A 23,846-nucleotide genomic window follows, 5' to 3' on the forward strand; every position below is an offset into this window, starting at 1 on the left:
TTAAACACCACAGTACCCAGTATGCCCACAAAAAGGCTCCACAGCACCCAGCATACCCCCAATCGATGCACCACAGCTCTTAGCATGCCCGTCATTGAGGCAACACAGCTGACTCTGCCTGGGGACATCCGGGGCACCCCAGAATAGATCCAGGGCACGTGCCACTGATCTTTGGGTCTAGCAACACCCCTGGGTGTCAGTGAGGACAGAATCTGTGGCTCTGTAACCTGCAGTTCTACTGAAAGGGAGCACTGTACACACATGTTATGTTCTGGAGACAGGAAAAGTATACATCATTTATTGGGAAATAGAAAAAGCAATATCTATATCATAGAAGGGCAGCGGGTGTCGCTAAGATCTCACAGCCAGAAAGTTTTTGTCTCTATAGTAACCGTTGTCTCATAGGAATTTAGCTGGTCATGGGTTTGCTTTAATAACAAGATTTCTGTAGCTATTGATGCCAGTGAACTCTATTCAGTCTGATATTTGTTCATTCTAGACTAGCATAGATATTGCTGTGTTGTATCAACATCTAACCTCTTAGTATTTGTGTACAGGGCTGTGGAGTGAGTCGGTACAAAAATCATCCAATTCCGACTCGGACTCCTAAAGCTGGCCACTAACGATCCAATTTCTAGCGGAAAATCGTTCGAGTGATTAGAAATTCTGATCGGACGAAAAATCATTCACTACACCATCAACTAACCAATCTTTGCTTCCTATCTATCACGACCACCAAGAAAATCCAAATTTTCGTTAGACGAAAATTCATTCGGGCGACATTTTTTTCACTCGTTCATAATCGATTTTGTCCACCAATGGAGATTATTTACAACCAATCCGATCAGAATTTCTGATCGCTCAAACTATTTCTCGCTATAAATTGGACCGTTAGTGGCCAGCTTAAGTTTATGAAACCTCCGACTCCAGGTACCCAAATTGCTCCAACTGCTTAGTCTAAATCTTACTAGGGCTGTGGAGATGGTACAAAAATCATCTGACTCCTCAGTTTATTGAAGTCCGACACCTCGACTCTGACTCCGACTCCACAGCCCTGTTTGTCACACACACACACACACACACACACACACACACACACACACACACACACACACACACACACACAAACACACACACACACACACACACACACACACACACACACACACACACACACACACACACACACACACACATCATTGCGAATTGTTGCAGAAACATGCACATTTGTTTATGCAAAATCATGCAGCTTGAAAGTTGACCAATTAAATCTTGCAGAGTAGGAGTTCTATTGGTCCATTTTCAAGCTGCTTGAATTTGCATAACCATTTTGCATTATCCTGCACCAACTTGGAATTATTTCTATTTCACTGAAATATAATAAAAACATACCACATAATATTGATATAAGGATTTTTTAGTTCATTTTAGTTTATCCTGACTTGATGATACAGCTCAAGCATTGTTTGGAATCCTATAAATGTGGATTTCTAACCATAAACAGAGTTGTAGCCACAAGAACTATTTTAGATCGGCGGACGAATGTACTGATATTCCAGGATGCCAGAGGTCTTTCATTCTGGAGAAGGGTAGGATGGACCTGAGGGTGCTGCTCGTAGAGTATGAATAGGTATCTGTGATATCCAGTATGAATCGGTGGATTTGGTCGATGGTACTGTGATACAACATTTCCCGTAACAGGACCTCCCTCTTGAAGCTTCTCTCCTGGAATATGTGTGACCAGCCAATGTCTCCAGAATCTCAGTACTGGATCGGGGTCCACCATTATCAGAGTGTACAGGTTCTCTGGTTTGGCATCAGCGGAACGGATCATTGGTGCTCCCCAGACCTTGCTCAAGCTTTGGGGATACTTAAAGCAATTTGGTATGAACACACAGGAGACATCTCCCATATTGGGGTAGATCACATGGAGGTCACCCCTGCAGAATTTGTCATCATTATTTAGGAGAGGTTCAAAGTCACATGAGAAAATGTTAGTGGATGCAAAGAAAGTCAATGAGAGAAAAAACAAGAATGTGACCCAGATCTTTGCCATTTCTGTAGGCCTCCTTCAGGCTGGATGGTTTAAATCTGCCGTAACTGTCATTTTAAACTGCCTGCCATCCAGGTCTGATATGCAGAGCAGTACAAAACTCTGCACCAGCCCATTTTCACAACTGCCCCTCCATGTAAACCCTAGGTGTCAAACTCAAGACCAGGGAGCAGCATCCGGCCACCTTGCCATTTGACTGTACGTGGCTGGCAAATGCTTCAAATGTGCATCATTGTAAGACGGTTGTGCCAAACACAATGCCTTAAAGAGAATCTGTACTCTAATATTCTTACAATAAAAAGCATACCATTCTATTCATTATTTTCTCCTGTGCCCCTCTGTGCTGTTTCTGCCACTCTCTGCTGCAATCCTGGCTTGTAATTAACAGTTTTAGGCAGTGTTTACAAACAAACTAACCAGCTTCTAATAGGCTCAGCTAAGCATAGAGTGTGAGTCATTCAGAGTATGCAGGGGGCCTGCAGAGGGTGTGTATCGCTTCTACCAATCACAAGCAGCCCTGCACATTCCACACAATCAAGCTTTAGCCCGACAAACAGGACAGAGGAAAGATACATTGATTTATTACAGAGACAGTTCAGTTAGGAAAGACTGCAGTAAGCCAGCGCAGATTAGAACAGGCATAGGAACTTATAGGATAGAAGAACTAAGGCTGATAAATTTGTTACAGAGTCTCTTTAAGAAACCAATTTCTAAAACACAGTATGAGTTGCGGCCAAAATTTTGTCAAATGATGTAGTGTAACCATAGCAACTGTGGGGTGGGGGCTATGGGGGCCTACTTCTCCTCCCCCTTCAGCGCTAGCAAGTGTCCAACTGGTGTTTGGGAGCAGATGACAGGTGGTGAATTGACTGCCTTTAGCTCATAGGTGTTAAACACAAGGCCTGCGGGCCAAATGCAGCCCTCTTTGCCATTTTTTGTGGCCCTCCAGAGCTTCAAATGTGCATCATTGTAAGCAGTATAAACAACAGCAAACTGCCTTCCCATCCAGAGGATGACCGTGTTTCTGGTTAAAACATCAGTCAGTATGAGTCTAGGTGCAGCAACAACCCACAGGACCCCCTGTGAAATTAACATAGGGCACCCCCTTGGATCCAACCTTCGTATGGCTAATTAAACATATACACACCTTTCAATGGCTACCGTTTCCCAACATAGCAGAATAGTGGAGAAGTGTAATATTTGCCTGCAGCAGTGCTGTGTCTTGTCTCTCAGCAGCTGCATGCTCTATACTTCCTTGCCTCCAGCTTCCGATCACATGACATGCATTTAGAGCCAGAGGTATGCAGCATAGAGCGTGTGGCTGTCAGGAAGATTAGAGGAGACCCAACACCGCATCGGAGCAATTGAATATGAAAGGACCACTATTGCGAAAATCCTAAAATGTAAAATACATGTGAACACATATAAATGAGAAGTGCATTTCTTCCAGAGTAAAATGAGCCATAAATTACCTTTTTCTTATGCTGCTGTCACTTACAGCAGGTAGGAGAAATCTGGCAGCGCCAACAGGTTTTGGATTAGCCCATCTCCTCATGGGGGATTCCCAAGGTTTTCTTTATTTTCAAAAGCACTTAGTAGATGGCAGTCGCTCCGTCCAACTGCCAAAAACAAGTGTGCTGTGAGCAGGGAGGCTGACCAGCATCTTTGTATAAATCCTTTTCAGAGAGTGTCTTTATAAACAATAAAGGCCATGCTGAGAATCCCCCATGAAGAGATGGACTGGTCCAAAACCTGTCGGTTCTGTCTGAATTTAACTACCTACTACAAGTGACAGCAACATAGGGGAAAAGTAAATTATAACTCATTTTGATAGTGATCCTTTAAACAACTCCACTGCACCACTCTGAAGAAGGGGAAGGGGCGGGAACAGCCCCCCACCCCCCTTTTCCGGTCATGATAGGCCACTTTGTCTGAATCTATTTGGTCCATGACTTAGGATGTGTTTTAGATTTTGGCCCCGTACATAATTGAGTTTGACAACCCTGCTTTAGCTGCTCATGGAAGAGGCTTTAGGGCTCTTTCACACTAGACCCCTTTTTCAGCGTTTCAATGCAAAGTTGATACTTTGCATTAACCAAGGTAAAAGTAAAGTCCATAGCTTTCATTTTACCTTTCACACCCGACGCTGTGTTTCGATGCGTTGCGGTACGACGCACCCGGGAGCTTTTTATCGTCGGGAGCCGGCGTTTTCCTGTTGGGTTAATTAATTACTACAGCTGAATTACGTCGCTCCGCAGCTTCCCAATGACACGTCGCAGTCTATTTAACGCGTGCAGGAAACGGCTCCTGCATGCGTTGTCCAAAGTGAAAGAGGCCTTAGGCTGTGTTCACAATATAAATCGCAAGCGCTGAGCGTTTTTGTGGGCGTTTTGTTTCAAGCGATTCCTGGCGTTTTCTGAGCGTTGGGCAATTTTGTGTAAGAGATTTTCTATGCGCTATTTGATGAGTGATTGAAGTGAACTCTTTGACCCGGAAAAGAATAAATACAATGTATTTATTCTGAAAAGTGCTTGGGAAAGCACTTTTTCAAGCGCTTAGCGATTTTCCTTTCCCTTCCATTGAGCCAAAGCGCTCAGAAAATGGTACAGGCAGCACTTTTGGAAGCGGATCCTAATCAGACCACTCCTATGTGAACACTCTCATAGGGAATCATTGCATAAGTGCTTTTGGGGCGATTTTTTTTAAAATTGCCAGCGCTTAAAAAAATACACAAACGCTCATGGGGCTTGATTCACAAAGCAGTGATAACTCTTTATCACGGTCACTCTAGCGTTTTTTGTGTGCTGTAACGCGCGTAATGTTTTTTTGCGCACAAATGCGAATTTGCAAATTCACGTTTCTGCGCAAAAAACATTACGTGCGTTATAGCGTGTGCAAAAAGCTAGCGTGACCGTGATAAAGAGTTATCACGGCTTTGTGAATCAAACCCATAGTGTGAACAAGCCCTTAACCACTTGAGGACCCACCCTTTACCCCCCCTTAACCAGCTGAGCGGTCTGGACGAGCTCAGCTCGTCCAACACCGCCAGCGGCTGCCGCTCAGGCCCTGCTGGGCCGATTTTGATGAAATAAAAAGCAGCACACGCAGCCGGCACTTTGCCAGCCGCGTGTGCTGCCTGATCGCCGCCGCTCTGCGGCGATTCGCCGCGAGCAGCGGCGAAAGAGGGCCCCCCTAGCCGCCTGAGCCCTGCGCAGCCGGAACAAAAAGTTCCGGCCAGCGCTAAGGGCTGGATCGGAGGCGGCTGACGTCACGACGTCGGCTGACGTCGATGACGTCACTCCGCTCGTCGCTATGGCGACGATATAAGCAAAACAAGGAAGGCCGCTCATTGCGGCCTTCCTTGTTTATTCTGGGCGCCGGAGGCGATCGGAAGATCGCCTCCGGAGCGCCCTCTAGTGGGCTTTCATGCAGCCAACTTTCAGTTGGCTGCATGAAATAGTTTTTTTTTTATTTAAAAAAAACCCTCCCGCAGCCACCCTGGCGATTTAATCAGAACGCCAGGGTGGTTAAGGACCAGCGCTGGTTTGATTGATCTGTGCTGGGTGGGCTCTGCAGCCCCCAGCACAGATCAGGGTGCAGGCAGGGAGATCAGATTGCCCCCCTTTTTTCCCCCCTATGGGGATGATGTGCTGGGGGGGTCTGATCTCTCCTGCCTGCTGTGGGTGGCGGGGGGGGGGCACCTCAAAGCCCCCCTCCGCGGCGAAATTCCCCCCTCCCTCTCCTACCTGCTGCCTCCCCTGGAGATCCGGGCTGCACAGGACGCTATCCGTCCTGTGCAGCCAGTGACAGGACGTCTCCTGTCACATGGCGGTGATCCCCGGCCGCTGATTGGCCGGGGATCGCCGATCTGCCTTACGGCGCTGCTGCGCAGCAGCGCCGTACAAATGTAAACAAAGCGGATTATTTCCGCCTGTGTTTACATCTAGCCTGCGAGCCGCCATCGGCGGCCCGCAGGCTATTCATGGAGCCCCCCGCCGTGATTTGACAGGAAGCAGCCGCTCGTACGAGCGGCTGCTTCCTGATTAATTAGGCTGCAGCGTCGCTGGTCCTGCAGCTGCCACTTTGCCGACGCACGTTATGAGTGTGCGGTCGGCAAGTGGTTAATGTGCGGTGAATAGTGCACCTCTGCTTGTTAGTGAGTATCATCCTGTTCCTGGAACTTCCAGTTAGGGCTGCTGCACACCAAGAGCACTTCTGAGCGCTTTTAAATACGCCAACACTTTGAAAAGCGATTGGCTAATGTATTTGAATGGGATGGAGCACACCAGAGCGATGTGATTTGCTCCCGAACGCAAACGCGGGTCCTGCAGCATTTCTGCTGATTTCTGAGGCGATTCAGCCTCAATGTTAGGCATAGGAAAGTGGAAAATCGCTCTGAAAAGCGCTAGATCAGAACGATTTTATTTTCCAAGCATTTTTGTTGCAGAAGCTGCTCAGTTATAGCTCTACTGTAAAAAAATAAATAAAAAAAAGATAAAAATAAAAAACTCTCCAAAAATCGCTAGGCATGATTAGAAATTTGCTAGGCGCATGCCTAGAATCCCCTTAGAAAAATAACTTAAAAAAGCATTGAGCATTTGCGATTACGCTAGCGCTTTTTGGTGTGCACTGGCCTTCAGTGAGGGAAATTCTCACAAATGGAGACGCTGAACACAAACATGAATGAAAAATTATTCTTTTTTTCTCCCTTGAGGCCTCGTTCACATCATGACGCGCAGATGGCCGTGCGTTTGGAACGCGTATGAGCTCACGCCATCTGCGTTTCCATGCATTGCGTGGCTGATCCCATTTACAGAAGAATGGGTCAGCAATGCATTTTGCCAAAAAATGCGTGCAGCGCACATTCCACTGCTATACAACGCATGTAGTGTGACCAACAAACAGTGCATTATATGCTCTTCTGATGTTCGTGTGTGTCTGCCTCTCGCACGCGTTGCCGAAATACAGACGGCAATGCGTGTAATGTGAACGAGGCCTTAGAATTGGCTTTAAATGATCTATTAGTAGGTGGCTTTACCTAGGTCACATCAGAAAGGAAGGAGGGGCTATGCTTTTCCCGCATAGGGACCATGATCTTAAATGGAAACTTAGGTGCTGATGGAAGTGGTGTGTGCTGACTGGTATAGGTAGAATAGGGTCCCTTACCATAACTGGAAAACCTCATTGCTGGTGTAAGGGTCAAGTACAGAATGCTTTTGCATGCAATCCATTTTGTAAGCGAATGTTCCCTTTCTTCAACTGCATAATCTTGCAACCTAGTTGTTTTTAATGCTTCTAGTGTTCCAGCTTGATGTGAGCCTTATGAGTGCAGAGGGTTAATGATTGTTTGTAGGTCATATCAGATCTTGGTAAATAGCGTTGAAAGATTAGTGACTTAAGGCCCATACACACGTCGGATTTTAGCGAACGACCCGTCGTTTGAACGTTCCGTCGTTCGCCCGGCGGATCGCTGAAAACCAGTCTTATCACCCGAACGATAGTCTGTACACACGCCGGATTTGACGTGCGAACGACGGAACGTTCAAACGACGGGTCGTTCGCTAAAATCCGACGTGTGTATGGGCCTTTAGCTGTTGCTAGTGTGCTCCCAGCAAGAGCTTGATTTAGGCTGGGAACACACTAGGCAGAAACGCTAGCGTTTCGTAAAACACAGCGTTTATGTGTATAATGTTAGTCAATGGGCCACATTAAAAAAAACGCATATAAAAAACTCATATGTGTGTTTTATGCGTTTTAAAATATGCGCTTTATAAACGCTGGTTTTGTTGCATATTTTTCAAAAACGCATAATGAAAGTCAATGGTGATGCAATGTGATGCGTTTTGTGTGCGTTTTTCATGAGTTTTTATATGCGTTTTTGAAAATTAAACAATGTTTCCTGATGCATTTCTGCTTCCTGTTGACTTCCTAGTCATTTGCATAAAACGCAATAGAAAAACATGCAAAACGCATACAAAACGCATGTGCGTTTTTGTATATGCGAACCGCAAACATATTAAAACGCATGCAAAACGCAAACAAAGCATGTGCAGGAAAAAAAACGCAAACGCATGGAAAACACAATACCATCGCACAAACGCATATGCATAAAAACGAGACGTTTCCCGCACTGCTAAGTAAAGATATTGCGAACGGTTCCTGAACCTTTCGCCGGCGAACATCTCTGTCTCTATGTGCCCTGTACTACTTCCGGGTCGCTATGACCCGTAGTAGTACGCTTGCGCTGGCCCGGCGGTGCGCGTCCTAGAACGCGCCCCTGTTGCCGGGCACTTTCTGCGCATGTGCGTGACGTCACGCTCATGTGCAGATAGTGCCCGGCAACAGGAGCGAGATTTAGGAAGCGCACCGTCGGACCAGCGCAAGCGCACTACTCCGGGTCATAGCGACCCGGAAGTAGTACAGGGCACATAGAGATTCGCCCGGTGAACGGTTCGGGCCATCTCTACTGCTAAGTGTGCACCCAGCCTTAGAAACAAACATTAATTCAGGTTGTCCTGGGTTCATTAGAAGAAGAGTTTTGCCGAGGCAGGGCCAATGCTTTCACAAGCTCAAACTGGGTAATTGCCCAAGGCCTCCAACTCTTTAGGGGCCTCACAAGTCAGTGCAGTATGAAAATGTAAGGAGCCCCATTTTCATTTTTTGCCCAGGGTCCCATTTTACCTAAAACTGTCCCTGTGCTGAGGGCATGCAGAGACAACTGCAGCTATTTAACTGCTAAATCAGCACTCCTGGCTGTGGTCTGATATGTCCCAGGTAAGGGCATGCATTCTTTGCCACATTAGGCCTGGAACCCACTGAAAACCGCAAACGCAAAACGCAACCGCTAGCGTTTTGTCTGAGCGGTTTGCAAGCGGATTCATGCACGTTTTTGGTCGTGTTTTGCAACATTGTATTTTTTTCCCCAGCGGGTGCCTAGCGTTTTGCGTTTTGCGTTTTTATCCTGATTGGTCCTGTGAATTATTTTTCATTTTGTTACAGTGTGCTGAACCGCAAAACGCTAGCAAAACCGCTCAGTTTAGGTTTTGCTGAGCGTTTCCGCTAGCGGTTCAATACTTTACATTGAAGCGCTAACGCTCCCAAAATGCTGCATGTCCTGCGTTTGCGTTTCTGAGAAACGCAAACGCTCCTGTGGAAGTTGCCCCATCCATTAACATTAGCCCAGCGTTTTGGCAAACTGCTAGCGTATCGCAGTGCTGCCAAAACGCTGCCAAAAGCGCTCCTGTGGGTTCCAGCCCTTATAACAAGTGACTTTCAGTTAATCCAGCCTGGGTTTTCAGGATCACGTATGTTTTCCCAGTCCTGAAGCAGCCAAGTAATGCATGTCCCATTGTTTCTTATTCTGAAATAATGGAAGGCAATGGGGACATTATTAGAACTACACAAAGTACATTTTGTTAGACTTCCTTGACATTAAAATGTTTTAATGCAAAAATAATGCTAGAAATGTTTATTTTCATTGATTTTGTTTAAACAGAGCCCAGCACTGGGAAATGTCACAGAGAACGATGACAGGAAGCAATTATTTTTTAATAGAATCCTGGGATGAATGTCAGTGTACCGAAAGTTTTTCTTTTTCTTTTTTTTTTTGGCCTTTTTTTTTTTTTTTTTAATAAAGTTACCAAATGGTTTTGCATTTGCCAAAATATAGCACAGTGTTTTATGCTCTGTGACTCTGAAGCTCATCACAGTTGTCTTGTAACCCCCAATGCAGGTATTTCCAAGCATTTACCGTGTATACAAAGCAAATCGAAAGCGAAAATAAATTTATAAGATAATGAATTGTTTGTGTTGTGTGGATAATAAAAAGAACATTAGTAGCACAGAAAAGAGTCTCATATTGTTTTCCAGTACGTAAAGAGTTTAAAAAAAAAACTTTGGTCGAAATCAGTCTTGTTTTCTAAAGAGCTTAAAGTGGATCCGAGATGGACTTTTACTCATTGCATAATTGTGTTCCTTTCCTATTGTTTATAGGGCATTCCTCAAGCCAAATACTTTTCTGTTTTTGTTTTAACACTCTAATTCCCCATAAACTAAACAAGCCTCGCCCACAGGTTTTCAGAGAGCCAAGGCACTTTCAGACAGTAGCAAGGGCTCATGGGAGCTCAGTCTGGGCAGGAGGAAGGGGAGGTATTACTGGCCAGAGATTTCAGAGGCAGAGGGGGGATTAGGTTTTTTTGCTCAAGATACAGATAAGCCTGCCTCTGTGTAATGTTTACAAACAACATGGCTGCTGTCATTGTATCACAGGAAGGAATAATCATATTCTATTAAAGCTGTTTGCAGCTACATTTGCTGTGTAAACTATCTAAACTTTAGATAAGATATATAGACAAGATATATAGACAAGTTACTTGTTATAGTTAGTTTTTCATCTCGGATCCGCTTTAAACCTCCAAGAAAGTGAGAGGCAGCTTTAAATAAGGTTTTACTGCAGAAAAAGTTCAAAGGTTCATTAGCTCTGCTCTGTTGTATAGCTTAAAAGACAGAGTGTGGATTGTAAATTGCAACTTTGACGGTTGAGTGAGAAAACAAAATCTGTGATGAACAACATGGCAAAGCCCAATAACCATATTCCGATGATGTGTTCATTGGATTATCATTCCAAAATGGTCAGTGCAAAATTTACACTAAACAGCCTGTAGGTTACATGATGCTCAGCGCCAGGGGTGTATCTGGTTAATAGAGTGCCTATGGCAAACTGAAATTGCCCCCTTGCTATAATTAGCCTTGCAGTATAAGTGCCCAGAGGTAACATCCTAGTATAGGTAGCCAGAGGTAGACCACCCAGTATAGGTAGCCCCCATGTTTTGGCTCCTAGTGTATGTAGTTAAAGTCCCTCCCCCCAGTATAAGTAGCCCACCAGTATAGGTAATGAGAGGCGTCCCTCAGTATAGGTAGTAAGAGGTGTCCCCCAGCATAAGTAGCCAAGTAGCCCCTCCCCCGTATAGGTAGTGAGTGTAATGTCCATCCAGTATAATTAGCTCCCGCCCAGTATAGGAAGTGAGAGATGTATCTTAGTGTAAGTAGCCCTCCCCCAATATAGATAGACATGTCCCCCAGTATAACTAGCACCATCCCAGTATAGGTAGTGAGAGGTGTCCACCCAGTGAAGTTAATGAGTGGTGTCCCCCAGTATAGATAGCCCCCCCCTTATAGGTAGTGAGAAATCTGTCTTAGTTTAAGTTCCCCCCCTCCCCAAATATACATAGTGAGTGATGTCCCCCAGTAGAAGTAGAGCACCACCACCACCAGTGTAGGTAGTGAGAGATGCACTCCAGTATAGGTGGTTAGAGGTGTTCCCCTAGTAAGTTAATGAGTGGTGTACTCCAGTATAAATAGCCCCCCCTCCCATAGGTAGTGATAGGCATCCCCCAGTATGGGGGTGCAGCACAAGCGAGTAGGGGCAAGCATGACACACATGGCACCCATGGCACAAGCCATGCCTTCACCTCTCTAGATATGCCCACTGCTCAGTGCTGGTCCCTGCTCATCTTGCAGTATTAGCTGCTGTAATTATCACAGTGACTGTGCAATGACCATGATTGTGCAGTCCTTGGCATGCTGTATCTGCCTCTGTGTCACTAGATCTGTGCAGACCCGCCAGCCACACCCCAGTGAATAAGCCCAGGAATGGCAGGGCTTGGAAATGACAAGCTTCAGCAAAGTGAGCTCTCGCCTCCCCTTGGCAGGATTACTTTCCTGGCTGAATACTATCTGGCACATAACCACAAGCTGCATACAGGGAAATTACATTTTAAATTTGTCTTTATTAGCTGCTTGGAACTAATGAGTGCTATTTGTTCACATTTCAGAATGAATAGATGTTTTTGTTGTTGGTATGTTTATATGCTGCAATTAACATTTTAAGGGTGAATAAAATCAGTTCTTGTATTGCACTCTGACTATTGTAAGGCTAGTTGAGCTTGTTTAAAAGCATGCGGCATTTAAAGTGAACCTGTCAGGACAGAACTCAATGAGCAGCAGTTGCCTGACGTGAAGCAAAACTACCTACAGTAAGCACAGAGGTGTGTTCATGCTGCATCCACCTACCTCTATGCATTGTCTGTTCCTCTCTTCTTTCCCTCTAGACCCATAATTACTAATTGGCTAAATTCACATTTTTCAGACAGTAAGAAGCATTTTAGAAATTTAGAAACCTTTAAGCAACCATGACAGTAATCTGATGTGACCCAGCGGAAGCTAGCAATTAGGGCTGTTTTACGCTGTCACCCCAATTTTCTTCATTTTGCAAACCGTTTTGATCCACGTACGGATCACACATGTAGGGGGACTGTTGGAAGTATCAACAGAATTACCTAAACTGCAGTGTGGTAAAGCAACCACAAGATGTCTCTGTCTGTAAAATGATGTGATGATCTCTATGGTATTGTGATTTCCTGTATCCATTATGTGTTCCTCTATGTTTTAAGTAAACTGCATTACCTGATGCTTGTGTATGATTTAGTTCTGCATCTTTTCTTCAGTAAAGAGTTCTAACTTGTTATATTGGGTGCCTATCTGTGTTTACAGACCACTCTGCTCCATCAGACATTGGGGGTAAAAAGTCAATTGTGTGGGGATGCTCATGTCATTCACATCACTGCAATGCAATTGCGACTTTGCCTGGTTGTAAATGTCGGTCATGCTGCATTTTTGAAGTGTTTGGGCTCATGTAGTAAGTATAGGAGCCCAGGAAAATCACATAGCAAATCAAGGTGCCATACTATTAGTACGACTAGTTTTTTTCCTTGTTATCCAGCAATATTAAATATTTTTCTTCCCCTCTGTTGAAAACCTCTGACACAATCGCACCATGCAACCAATCTGAATCTGCGCTAGTCGCATTACAAAGCACGTGGTGTAGGTAGAGGAAATCAATATTTGCAATTTCTAGTGAGATACAGCCCTTAAAGTGGACCGGAGCTCTTGCACAGGACAGAAGGAAAACATTCCTCATCATCTGTGACGAATCACCGGTGTAGTTTGATATCTCAGCTGTGTCATCTGGCTGCCTTGGCAGAGCAACTAATATGTAAACACAGGATATCAACCCTATGTCTGCTTCCAAGAGAGCAGGAAGTAGACACACTGCAGATTTATTGCCGGATGTGTATCAGCTGTAACAAACAAATGTTATTATGCAGTTGCTTATCTTTTAGAGCGGAGTGGAAGTTCTGAGTTTAGGTCCGCTTTAATGAGTCCAGTCCAACTTTTCTGGATTTCATCTAACATTTCCATTGGAGATGCTTGTAGATCTCAAAAACATGAGAGTATATCAGGACCAGTGAGTTTATTATATTAACATAAGTTTAATTCAAACCAACGTTTCAAAACATCCAAGAGTCCCTCTATCAAGCCATATGCCTGGAACTGGAATGTGCTCCGGTAAGTAGTGGTCTGTCGCCAACAGGTGATCTGTATGCGCATTGACTGTTGACAGGCCAGGCAGTGTGATGTCATCACACATTACCTTATCTGGTCTGCCACTTTGCAGCTCCCATGATCTATACAAAAACTGTTACTTTATATCATTATATTTCCATGCACTGTGCACTCATATTGATGAAATCTAAGTATCACCTCACCATCAGTGGTGGTATGGGTCATCCCCCTCATCCCCCCTCCCTCCCCTATATAACAGAACACATTGCTTAGCACAGTGTGTACGAGTCCTAATATTTTCCTGAAGATACGCACCAAGCGGACCCAAACTCTTGCGCAGCATTCAATAAAAAATCTTTATTGCACAGATTGTTGCTTAATAAATTCACTTCAAAATTCTCTGTTTGTATAGCCAGGTAAAACCATCTTATCAGCAGTTATGAATAGACCCCAGGGGCTCTGCCAGGATCTCTGCTGAGGCAGCTCTCATACAGTAAACACTGGAGTTTTAACCCGTTCAGTGCCCCATGCAAAAGTGAAAACAAGTTCAATTTCAGGGGTTTTTTTTTTAGGATTTACATAAATCATATTTTTTATCTCCACAATGGTTATTTTGCTGTGGCTTATCTTTTAGAGCGGAAAATAGGTTCTGAGTTTAGTTCCACTTTAATTGTTTGTTATGTGTTTCTAGAATGCTTAAAAATGTAATTGTAGTTGTAGAGAATTTTTGCCTAGGCAGAGCCTCAGACGAGAGCACTAGGGTGGAGCTAACAAGTAATACTTTGGCCACAATTCACAAAGGGCAGCCCGGCAAAGTCATTTAGGTCGGTAAAATACTGCATTTGGTATTTTACACTTTTTTTTCCAAATTCACTGAGCCCTGCTTGGTAAGGGCTTGTTTACACTGCAGACATTTTTGTGCATTTTTAAGTGTGGGTGATTTTTCAAAATTGCCCTGAAAGCGCTTACACCATGATTCTCTATGAGATAGTTCATATCTAAGCGGTTAGTTTCCGATCCGTTTAGATAAGCGGTGCTTGAGCCATTTTTGAGGCGATTTATAGGTAAACCGCAAAACCGCTTTGTGGAGCGATTGCGTTTTTAAGAATAAACACATTGTATTTATTCTTTTCCGGATCAAAAGTTCACTTCCTGACTTGCGTCAGGGAGTGAATTACCAAAATGCTCAGGAAAAATGTGTCGGAAACCGCTAACCACAAAAAAGAATCGCCCACCCAAGAGCCGGGAATCGGAAACAAAAAACACCTTAAAATAAGCCCACCACGGACGGACATGCGAGCGGAACGAAATGTGAACAAGGCCTAAGTCTCACAGACAGCAAGCTGTAAATCAGTGTACATGAGTCGAGTTTTCTGTCCAGTGCATCCCTGGCATCCCTTTAGATATGCTGCAGCCACCAGAGGGAGCACTTCTGTATAAGAGATATTCACATTTAAAGAAATGCAGAAAAGCCTTTTTAAAATGTCTCCTTCCCCTGCTCTGCTTTCTGAAGTCCCGCCCTCCAGAGTATCAGGCCAAATGGAGTGAGAAGCAGAGCTGTGTGGCCCTCCGTATTGGCTGCCTGGCTCTCCCTATTGGCTGTCTGCTGCATCTGTCAATATGTTACCGCATGGAAAGAGTGTGTTACCGACAGGTCAGCAGAGCTTGAGATAACAACTGAACACTTTTGCTTAATTTACCAAATACGTTAATCTTTGTGAATTGCAATGTCTTGACATTTCTTGAGGCATTTACCCCACAGGTCGGTATTTTACCTCACCAGTCTGTAATTTTAAGTGCGGTAAGAGGTTTAGTAAATGGCATTTGGCAAGTGGTAAAATCAGCTGTTTTCTGCATTACCGAATGTACTAATGCATAGTGGGGCTATACTGTTTTGTTTGGCAACAGAATATCATTATGATATGAGATACGTAAAATTTGCTATGAAAGCAGTTGATACATGCAGACTGTGTATGAAGGGAAGAGATCTGCTGTGACAGGATCATTTGCAGTGCTGGATGTCTGCAAAGCACTTTCACTTCTCAGTTTTGGTTTGTGAACCGCTGGAAGTGCTTCTGTTACATTCTAATTAGACTTGTTTACAGTTCGACAATTTGCTTTTGTTGTGTTCAATTAATTTTGTTTTTATGATGCACTTAAGCACTTGCCTTGTTTGCAGCTAGTTATCTTATAGTGCATTACATACAAATGTATGCAAAAAAAGTGAGACAGATTAAGCAGTGTTTGAAATTAAAATAGAGATTGAAAGAACTGTATAAATACATTTATCAATAACATTTAGAAGTCTAGTATGAAATCTAACATTAAAGCCACTATGCTGAGTTGCTCACATTTTCGCATAAAATCCTAGCTCAGGAAGGCCCATTGTTTCCAGGTTCCCTGTCTCAGCATTACACACACACATAGGCCTAGTGCACACCAGAGCGGTTCGGCTGCGTTTTGCGATCCGCTTGCGGGTGCGGATCCGCTAGGGTAATGTATTTCAATGGGCTGGTGCACACCAGAGCGTGAGGCGTTTTGCAGAAACGCATACTCCCGGGCTGCGGCAGATTTTGGATTGCGGATGCGTTTCTGCCTCAATGTTAAGTATAGGAAAAATGCAAACCGCTCTGAAAAACGGCACTTCAGAGCGGTTTGCCAGGCGGTTTTTGTTACAGTAGCTGTTCAGTAACAGCTTTACTGTAACAATACATGAAATCTACTACACCAAAAACGCTTCACAAAACCGCAAAATGCTAGCTGAAACGCTACAGAAAAAGAAAAAAAAGCGTTTCAAAATCTGCTAGCATTTTGCGGATCTGCTAGCGGTTTTTGGTGTGCACCAGGCCATAGTGTTGGGAAGCACAGAACTGAAGGAAAAAGTCTGCTGATCCACTTCTAGAGGCACTTTGCGGGGCTTTCTGAATTTGACTGCGCAGGGCCACCATACGAATTAAAGGACCGCTATTGCAAAAAATTAAAAATTCATACATCTAAAATATACATTTGATCCAAAATAAAAGGCACTATATATATATATTTTTTTTTTTTTTCCTGTTGATGTTACTTACAATTAATGGGTAGTTAAAATCTGACAGATCTGACAGGTTTTGGACTAGCGGCTAGCCCATCTCCTCATAAATTACTTTTCTACTATGTTGCTGTCACTTACAGTAGGTTGTAGAAATCTGACAGAAGTGACAGGTTTTGGACTAGTCCACCTATTTATAGGGGATTCTCAGGGATATATTTTCAAAAGCTCTTAGTGAATGGCAGCTGCTCTGTCCAACTGCCAAAAAACTGTGTCGGGAGCCGGGAAGCCGACCAGCATCTTTGTATGAATCCTTTTTAGGGAATATCTTTATAAAGAAAAAAAGCCTTGATGAGAATCCCCTATGAAGAGCTGGACTAGTCCAAAACCTGCCACTTCTGTCAGATTTTTACTACCTACTGTAAGTGACAGCAACATAGGAGCAAAGTCATTTATAATGGCAGTATTTGTATAGCGCCTTTCTCCTGTCGGACTCAAAGCGCTTGCGAGGCAGCCACTAGAGCGCACTCAGTAGGCAGTAGCTGTGTTAAGGAGACTTGACCAAGAAACTCCTTACTGAAATAGGTGCTGGCTTACTGAACAGGCAGAGCCTGTTCAGTAAGCTCATTTTACTCTGGAAAAAATGTACTTCTTATTTGTCTAGGTTTGCACACATTTTAACTACTTGCCGACCACGTCACGCCGATGGGCGTGGCCGTGGCGGCAGCCCCAGGACCGCCTAACGCCGATCGGCGTAAAGTCCTGGGGCAGCAGTTTGCTGGAGATCATGCGCAGGCTGCATGCGCATCTCCTGCTTGAGGGGTGGAGCTCCGCCTTCAGTCTCCGAGCGGCGATTGCCGTCAATGTACCCGCACAGCGCTGCGATCTATAGCAGCGCTGTACTGGGGACAGCCGTGTGACACAGCTGTCCCCTCCTGAAGCTGGGGAGTGATTGGCTGTCATAGGCTGAAGCCTATGATAGCCGATCACGCTGATTGGCTGGCAGAGGGAGGGAGCTGGACAAACATTTTTAAAAATAGCAATATTTATAAAAAAAAACACACATATAAATATTTGTAATATAAAAATAAACATGGGGGGAATTTTTCACTGTTGTGCCCCCTTAACTGCCAAAACTGTGTGCAAACAAGTAAGGAGGCTGGCTGGTATCTTTGTATAGATCTTTTACAAGTAGTGCATTTGTAAAGAATAAAGGAAATGCTGAGAATCCCTCATAAGGAGATGGACTAGTCCAAAACCAGATATTTCAGATTTTTACTGCTTACTGTAAATGACAGCAACATGGGGAAAAAGTTAACTCAGTGCATTTTACTCAGGAAAGAAAAGCACTTCCTATATGTATGTGATTTAAATTTTACACATTTTTGCGATAGTGGGAAGAGTTTCATGCTCCAACTAATATCTGTCAGTAATGTTGGACAGAGCAAGCCTTACTTTGCTTACCTGAATGCTCCTCTCATCTCTTTTGCTCAATGCTGTTGCTTCCCTTCTCCATCATTGCATTCTTCTCTCTCTGTGATGCACCCACCACATGTAGTCGCTCACCTCACATCATGGAGCAGCCTGGCCTGCCAGATACGTACATTTAAAAGCACCGCATGCTAATTTCGGCACGTCCTATTGCCGATAATACCATATCTGTATTTTTACAAATACTCTACCTTCCCCATCATCGATGGTAGAAAAACAGTAGTGTCACTGCTGCGCACCACAACTTTCCCAATCTTTAGTGAACATGACCTATAGTTTACTTGTAATGTACAGTATAGAACATTGTTCTCATTGGAATATATGTAGATTGTATAATGTTTTATTTACTCACTGTTTTACAGAAAAAGGCTGTGGGAGTCATCATTAGAGACTAAACAATGTTTTTATTACAGTTCTTCTTATTATTTATTGTATTTATAAATTGCCAACATATTACACAGCGCTGGACAATAAATACATACATACATACATACATACACACATACATATGTAACAAGGAGTAGACAACACAGTACAACAAGTATACAACACTAGTAGGCCTAAGCCTGTTACAATAACGGACTCTAGGCGTCCTTCACAACCCCCCTCCTCTCCCAGCCCTGTCACCACCGCATGTCAGGGCGCATACGTGTGCCCGCACCACCAGCACGCATCACGCACGCACCCGCCCGCCCCCTGGCCCCGTCCTCCTCCTGTCCCGACGGCCACCCACGTGCCACACATGCGCAGTAGCACAAACGGACAGGAGAGAACGGGTTAAGGCCCGGTTCACACTTGCGGTGGCCCTCCGGAATCGCCGTGCCGGAGCCGCACCGCTTGCAGAACGGACGGAACGGACGCACGGCATAGCAATGAAAGCCTATGCGTCCGTTCACATGCGTCCGTTCTGCCAAACCGGAGCCGGACCGGATCCGGGCCGGATCCGGACTCCGGCCTCCGTTCCAACATGCGCTATTTTTTCATCCGGCTCCTCCGGCAGCCGTATCCGGGGCGGAGCCGGACTGCACCATCCGGCCAATACAAACCAATGGGAACCGGAGAGCGCACAACACACTGGCTGAGAAATCCGGATGTTCTACCCCACTTCCTATGGGGATTGTTGCGGCGATATTGGATGGGGACACATGGGCAAGCATTTTGGAGTGGAGCAGCACAGCTGGATCCGGATCCGGAGATGTTGGCAGCATGTCGGAGGTGGAGGTGAGTGCTAAACAGCAGAGGGCCTGATTCCACAGGTCCCCCTTCTGCTGACCTCCCAGACCCCAACTTTTTTTTTGTTTTTAACGAACTTTTGCCAAACGGATCCGGATCGCATCCTGATGGACACCTGATGCAACCTGACCGGATCCGGATCGGATCCGGATCAGAACCGTACGGTTCCGATCCGGATCCGGTCCGGATCCGGTCAGGTCATCCGGTCCGTTTGGCAAACAACCGCTAATGTGAACCGGGCCTTATTGTATAGGATAGGACAAAGCTGCACAAGGCAAACGGTACAAAATACATGATCATGTGATTTTGGGCTGGCTAGGTAGGCCCAGTAAAGCAAGTACGAGGCTGTCATAGTTAAGGTGCACAGGATCATATAGAATACACTAGGGAAGGGGGGACCCTGCCAAAGGCTTACAATTGTTATAGACTGAACCAGCAGTTATTAGATTGACTAAAAGCAGCCTGCAGCTATATCTACAGTCAGATACCCAGGAGAGACTTCTGTTCCTCTGGTTGGGTGACAATGAATTTGTGTGTGTAAAGCTGACTTTGAAGTCTGGACATTGGCATTATGTACAGGATGAGTACTTTACTGACCTACTGGTGTCCTCTAACTGTTTTAAATAATATGTAACTCAAGGCGATGTTCTGATTGCACAATGACAGTATTTCTTTGGTCCTATACAGTGGATGAACCTCCTGCTTAGATCAGATTTTTATAGTTTTAAGGCTTTCTATAGCCAATTTAAACCCACTGGTGGCATATTAGTGTCAGGCGGGAGAGAACCTTCCTGTGGGCCTCTGAGTTTTGAGAGTGAAGACCGGCTGCATTTTCCTGAGTCTGGTGACAAACGTAAGCTCTTGAGATGTGGCCAGAAAGTCTTTGCTTGCGGCATTATCACTACTTTGTGATTTAATAGAAAGATATGCAGCTCACACAGGAAGCAGCTCCCTGTGGGGACCGGAGCTGTGCTGAGTCTGAGAGGATTCTGTGCTACATTTAATTTCCACAGAAACAATATTTTACACTTAGAGTAGGAATGCTTTTGCCTTGGAGCTTGCCATTAACTGACCTGAGATGGGAGGCTCTCAGGGTGGGCATTTAAATTAAGGCAAGGGGGCCATTGCCCCAAGGCCTTAGAGTCCATGGAGGCCGCCCAAGCATCACCCCTTTAAAAATTATATTCGTCGGGCTGCAGGCCACCAGGGACTGTAGCGCAGTGGTGCTCAGCAGAGCTCGAATATTCGAGTAGCTCGAATATTCGAGCTCTTTTCCAGCTATTCGAGCTCGGTATTCGAGCTCCGAATAGCTGGAGCTATTCGAATGGGCTATCCGAGTACACTCGAATAGCCCATTCACTATTCGAGCTATTCGAGCAACCCGGCGCTATTCGAGCTCGGTACCGAGCTCGAATAGCGTCATAGCCCAGATTGATGTCCTTAGAGCCAATCAGAGGGCTCCCAGGCCCTCTGACGGCAGCCAATCACAGAGGGGGACCCTGGCCAGCCCCTACCCTATAAATAGCGGCCGCCATGTTCCGTTTCTCCATGCTTGCCTGAGACTTGTACAGAGAGAGAGTTGCTCCTTTGTGCTTTGGCTTAGCAAGTGCTCTATTGTGATCATTTACCTAGCGTTTTTGCTCACCTACACCTGCCATATACACCTATATTGTTGTTAGTTAGATAGACATTGTATTTTAGTTAGTAGCTTGTGTGTTACATTAGAGACAGGCAGCTGCTGCAAGCTTACAGGTTTAGGCCTCAGGGGGGCCTTGCCTCTGTGGGCAGCTGTCCTCTGTTTATTTCTCTCATCTATACCAGTATTTCTGCTGTCCTTTACTAATAGTATTGTAGTTATACTGTACTAGGAGTAGGACACTCACTGACTGTCACTGTTTATAGGCTACTAGCTAGCTCCTGCGTGTGTGCACTCACTCACTGTCTGTGTGTACACACACTCTATTTCCTTCTGATTACTGATAGATTATTGTTATTTAGTTGTACTTACTTACTACTTACTCTTACTGTACCCGTAGGGACACTCACTGTCACTGTTCATATAGGCTACTAGCTCCTGCGTGTGCGCACTGCACTCACTGTCTGAGTGTACACACACAACACACACTCTATTTCCTTCTGATCGCTGATTGATTATCGTAATTAGTTAGTTGTACTTACTGTTACTACTTACTCTTACTGTACTAGGAGTCTAGGACACTCGGTCACTGTCCATAGGCTACTAGCTCCTGCGTGCGTGCACTCACTGTCTGAGTGTACACACACCCACACTCCATTTCCTTCTGATCGCTGATTGATTATCGTAATTAGTTAGTTCTACTTACTGTTACTACTTACTCTTACTGTACTAGGAGTCTAGGACACTCAGTCACTGTGTTCATAGGCTACTAGCTCCTGCGTGCGGTCACTCACTGTCTGAGTGTACACACACCACCCACACTCTATTTCCTTCTGATCGCTGATTGATTATTGTAATTAGTTAGTTCTACTTACTGTTACTACTTACTCTTACTGTACTAGGAGTCTAGGACACTCAGTCACTGTGTTCATAGGCTACTAGCTCCTGCGTGCGTGCACTCACTGTCTGAGTGTACACACACCCACACTCCATTTCCTTCTGATCGCTGATTGATTATTGTAATTAGTTAGTTCTACTTACTGTTACTAGTTACTCTTACTGTACTAGGAGTCTAGGACACTCAGTCACTGTCCATAGGCTACTAGCTCCTGCGTGCGGTCACTCACTGTCTGAGTGTACACACACCCACACTCCATTTCCTTCTGATCGCTGATTGATTATTGTAATTAGTTAGTTCTACTTACTGTTACTACTTACTCTTACTGTACTAGGAGTCTAGGACACTCAGTCACTGTGTTCATAGGCTACTAGCTCCTGCGTGCGTGCACTCACTGTCTGAGTGTACACACACCCACACTCCATTTCCTTCTGATCGCTGATTGATTATTGTAATTAGTTAGTTCTACTTACTGTTACTACTTACTCTTACTGTACTAGGAGTCTAGGACACTCAGTCACTGTGTTCATAGGCTACTAGCTCCTGCGTGCGTGCACTCACTGTCTGAGTGTACACACACCCACACTCCATTTCCTTCTGATCGCTGATTGATTATTGTAATTAGTTAGTTCTTCTTACTGTTACTACTTACTCTTACTGTACTAGGAGTCTAGGACACTCAGTCACTGTGTTCATAGGCTACTAGCTCCTGCGTGCGTGCACTCACTGTCTGAGTGTACACACACCCACACTCCATTTCCTTCTGATCGCTGATTGATTATTGTAATTAGTTAGTTCTACTTACTGTTACTACTTACTCTTACTGTACTAGGAGTCTAGGACACTCAGTCACTGTGTTCATAGGCTACTAGCTCCTGCGTGCGTGCACTCACTGTCTGAGTGTACACACACCCACACTCCATTTCCTTCTGATCGCTGATTGATTATTGTAATTAGTTAGTTCTACTTACTGTTACTAGTTACTCTTACTGTACTAGGAGTCTAGGACACTCAGTCACTGTCCATAGGCTACTAGCTCCTGCGTGCGGTCACTCACTGTCTGAGTGTACACACACCCACACTCCATTTCCTTTTGATCGCTGATTGATTATTGTAATTAGTTAGTTCTACTTACTGTTATTACTTACTCTTACTGTACTAGGAGTCTAGGACACTCAGTCACTGTGTTCATAGGCTACTAGCTCCTGCGTGCGTGCACTCACTGTCTGAGTGTACACACACCCACACTCCATTTCCTTCTGATCGCTGATTGATTATTGTAATTAGTTAGTTCTACTTACTGTTACTACTTACTCTTACTGTACTAGGAGTCTAGGACACTCAGTCACTGTGTTCATAGGCTACTAGCTCCTGCGTGCGTGCACTCACTGTCTGAGTGTACACACACCCACACTCCATTTCCTTCTGATCGCTGATTGATTATTGTAATTAGTTAGTTCTACTTACTGTTACTACTTACTCTTACTGTACTAGGAGTCTAGGACACTCAGTCACTGTGTTCATAGGCTACTAGCTCCTGCGTGCGTGCACTCACTGTCTGAGTGTACACACACAACACACACTCTATTTCCTTCTGATCGCTGATTGATTATCGTAATTAGTTAGTTCTACTTACTGTTACTACTTACTCTTACTGTACTAGGAGTCTAGGACACTTAGTCACTGTCCATAGGCTACTAGCTCCTGCGTGCGTGCACTCACTGTCTGAGTGTACACACACTAAATTTACTTGTGATTACTACTGATTATTGTAACTGCTAGTTGTACTTCCTGACTGTTACTACTTACTTACTGTACTAGGGGACACTCACTCAGTCACCTCACCAACCAACCCACTCCATTAAAGTACCCCACTTTTCAGCCGCCCTTTTAAAAAACTTTTCTCTATACGCCCAAAACATTGAAGATGTCTGGAAGTGGCAGCCAGCGCGGTTTGGGCAAGGGGAAGGGCAGCAAGGGAATCAGGAGGAGAGGGAGCAGCATTGTGGCAAGCCGCGGCCGCGCCACCATGCACAGTTCCGCAGCAGCAGCAGCAGCGTCAGTGGCTAACATTCCTCCCATAGCCACTGGCCGTGGACGC

At 44.8% G+C, this 23,846-nt stretch overlaps 2 protein-coding genes across 2 annotated transcripts in view; one reads left to right on the plus strand and one right to left on the minus strand.

Annotated features, from left to right (window-relative positions):
- The window catches only part of PITPNM3 (PITPNM family member 3), a 913,937-nt gene that overhangs the window by 87,768 nt on the left and 802,323 nt on the right, over positions 1 to 23,846 (plus strand). The window lies entirely within an intron of this gene.
- On the minus strand, positions 1,402 to 2,116 carry LOC137544858 (phosphatidylethanolamine-binding protein 4-like). Its single transcript, XM_068265952.1, has one exon. The coding sequence runs from the start codon at positions 2,054 to 2,056 to the stop codon at positions 1,475 to 1,477; it is 582 nt and encodes a 193-aa protein (XP_068122053.1). The 5' UTR covers positions 2,057 to 2,116; the 3' UTR covers positions 1,402 to 1,474.

This window comes from Hyperolius riggenbachi, chromosome 2, assembly GCF_040937935.1.
Source record: "Hyperolius riggenbachi isolate aHypRig1 chromosome 2, aHypRig1.pri, whole genome shotgun sequence".
Classification (NCBI taxonomy): Eukaryota; Metazoa; Chordata; class Amphibia; order Anura; family Hyperoliidae; genus Hyperolius; species Hyperolius riggenbachi.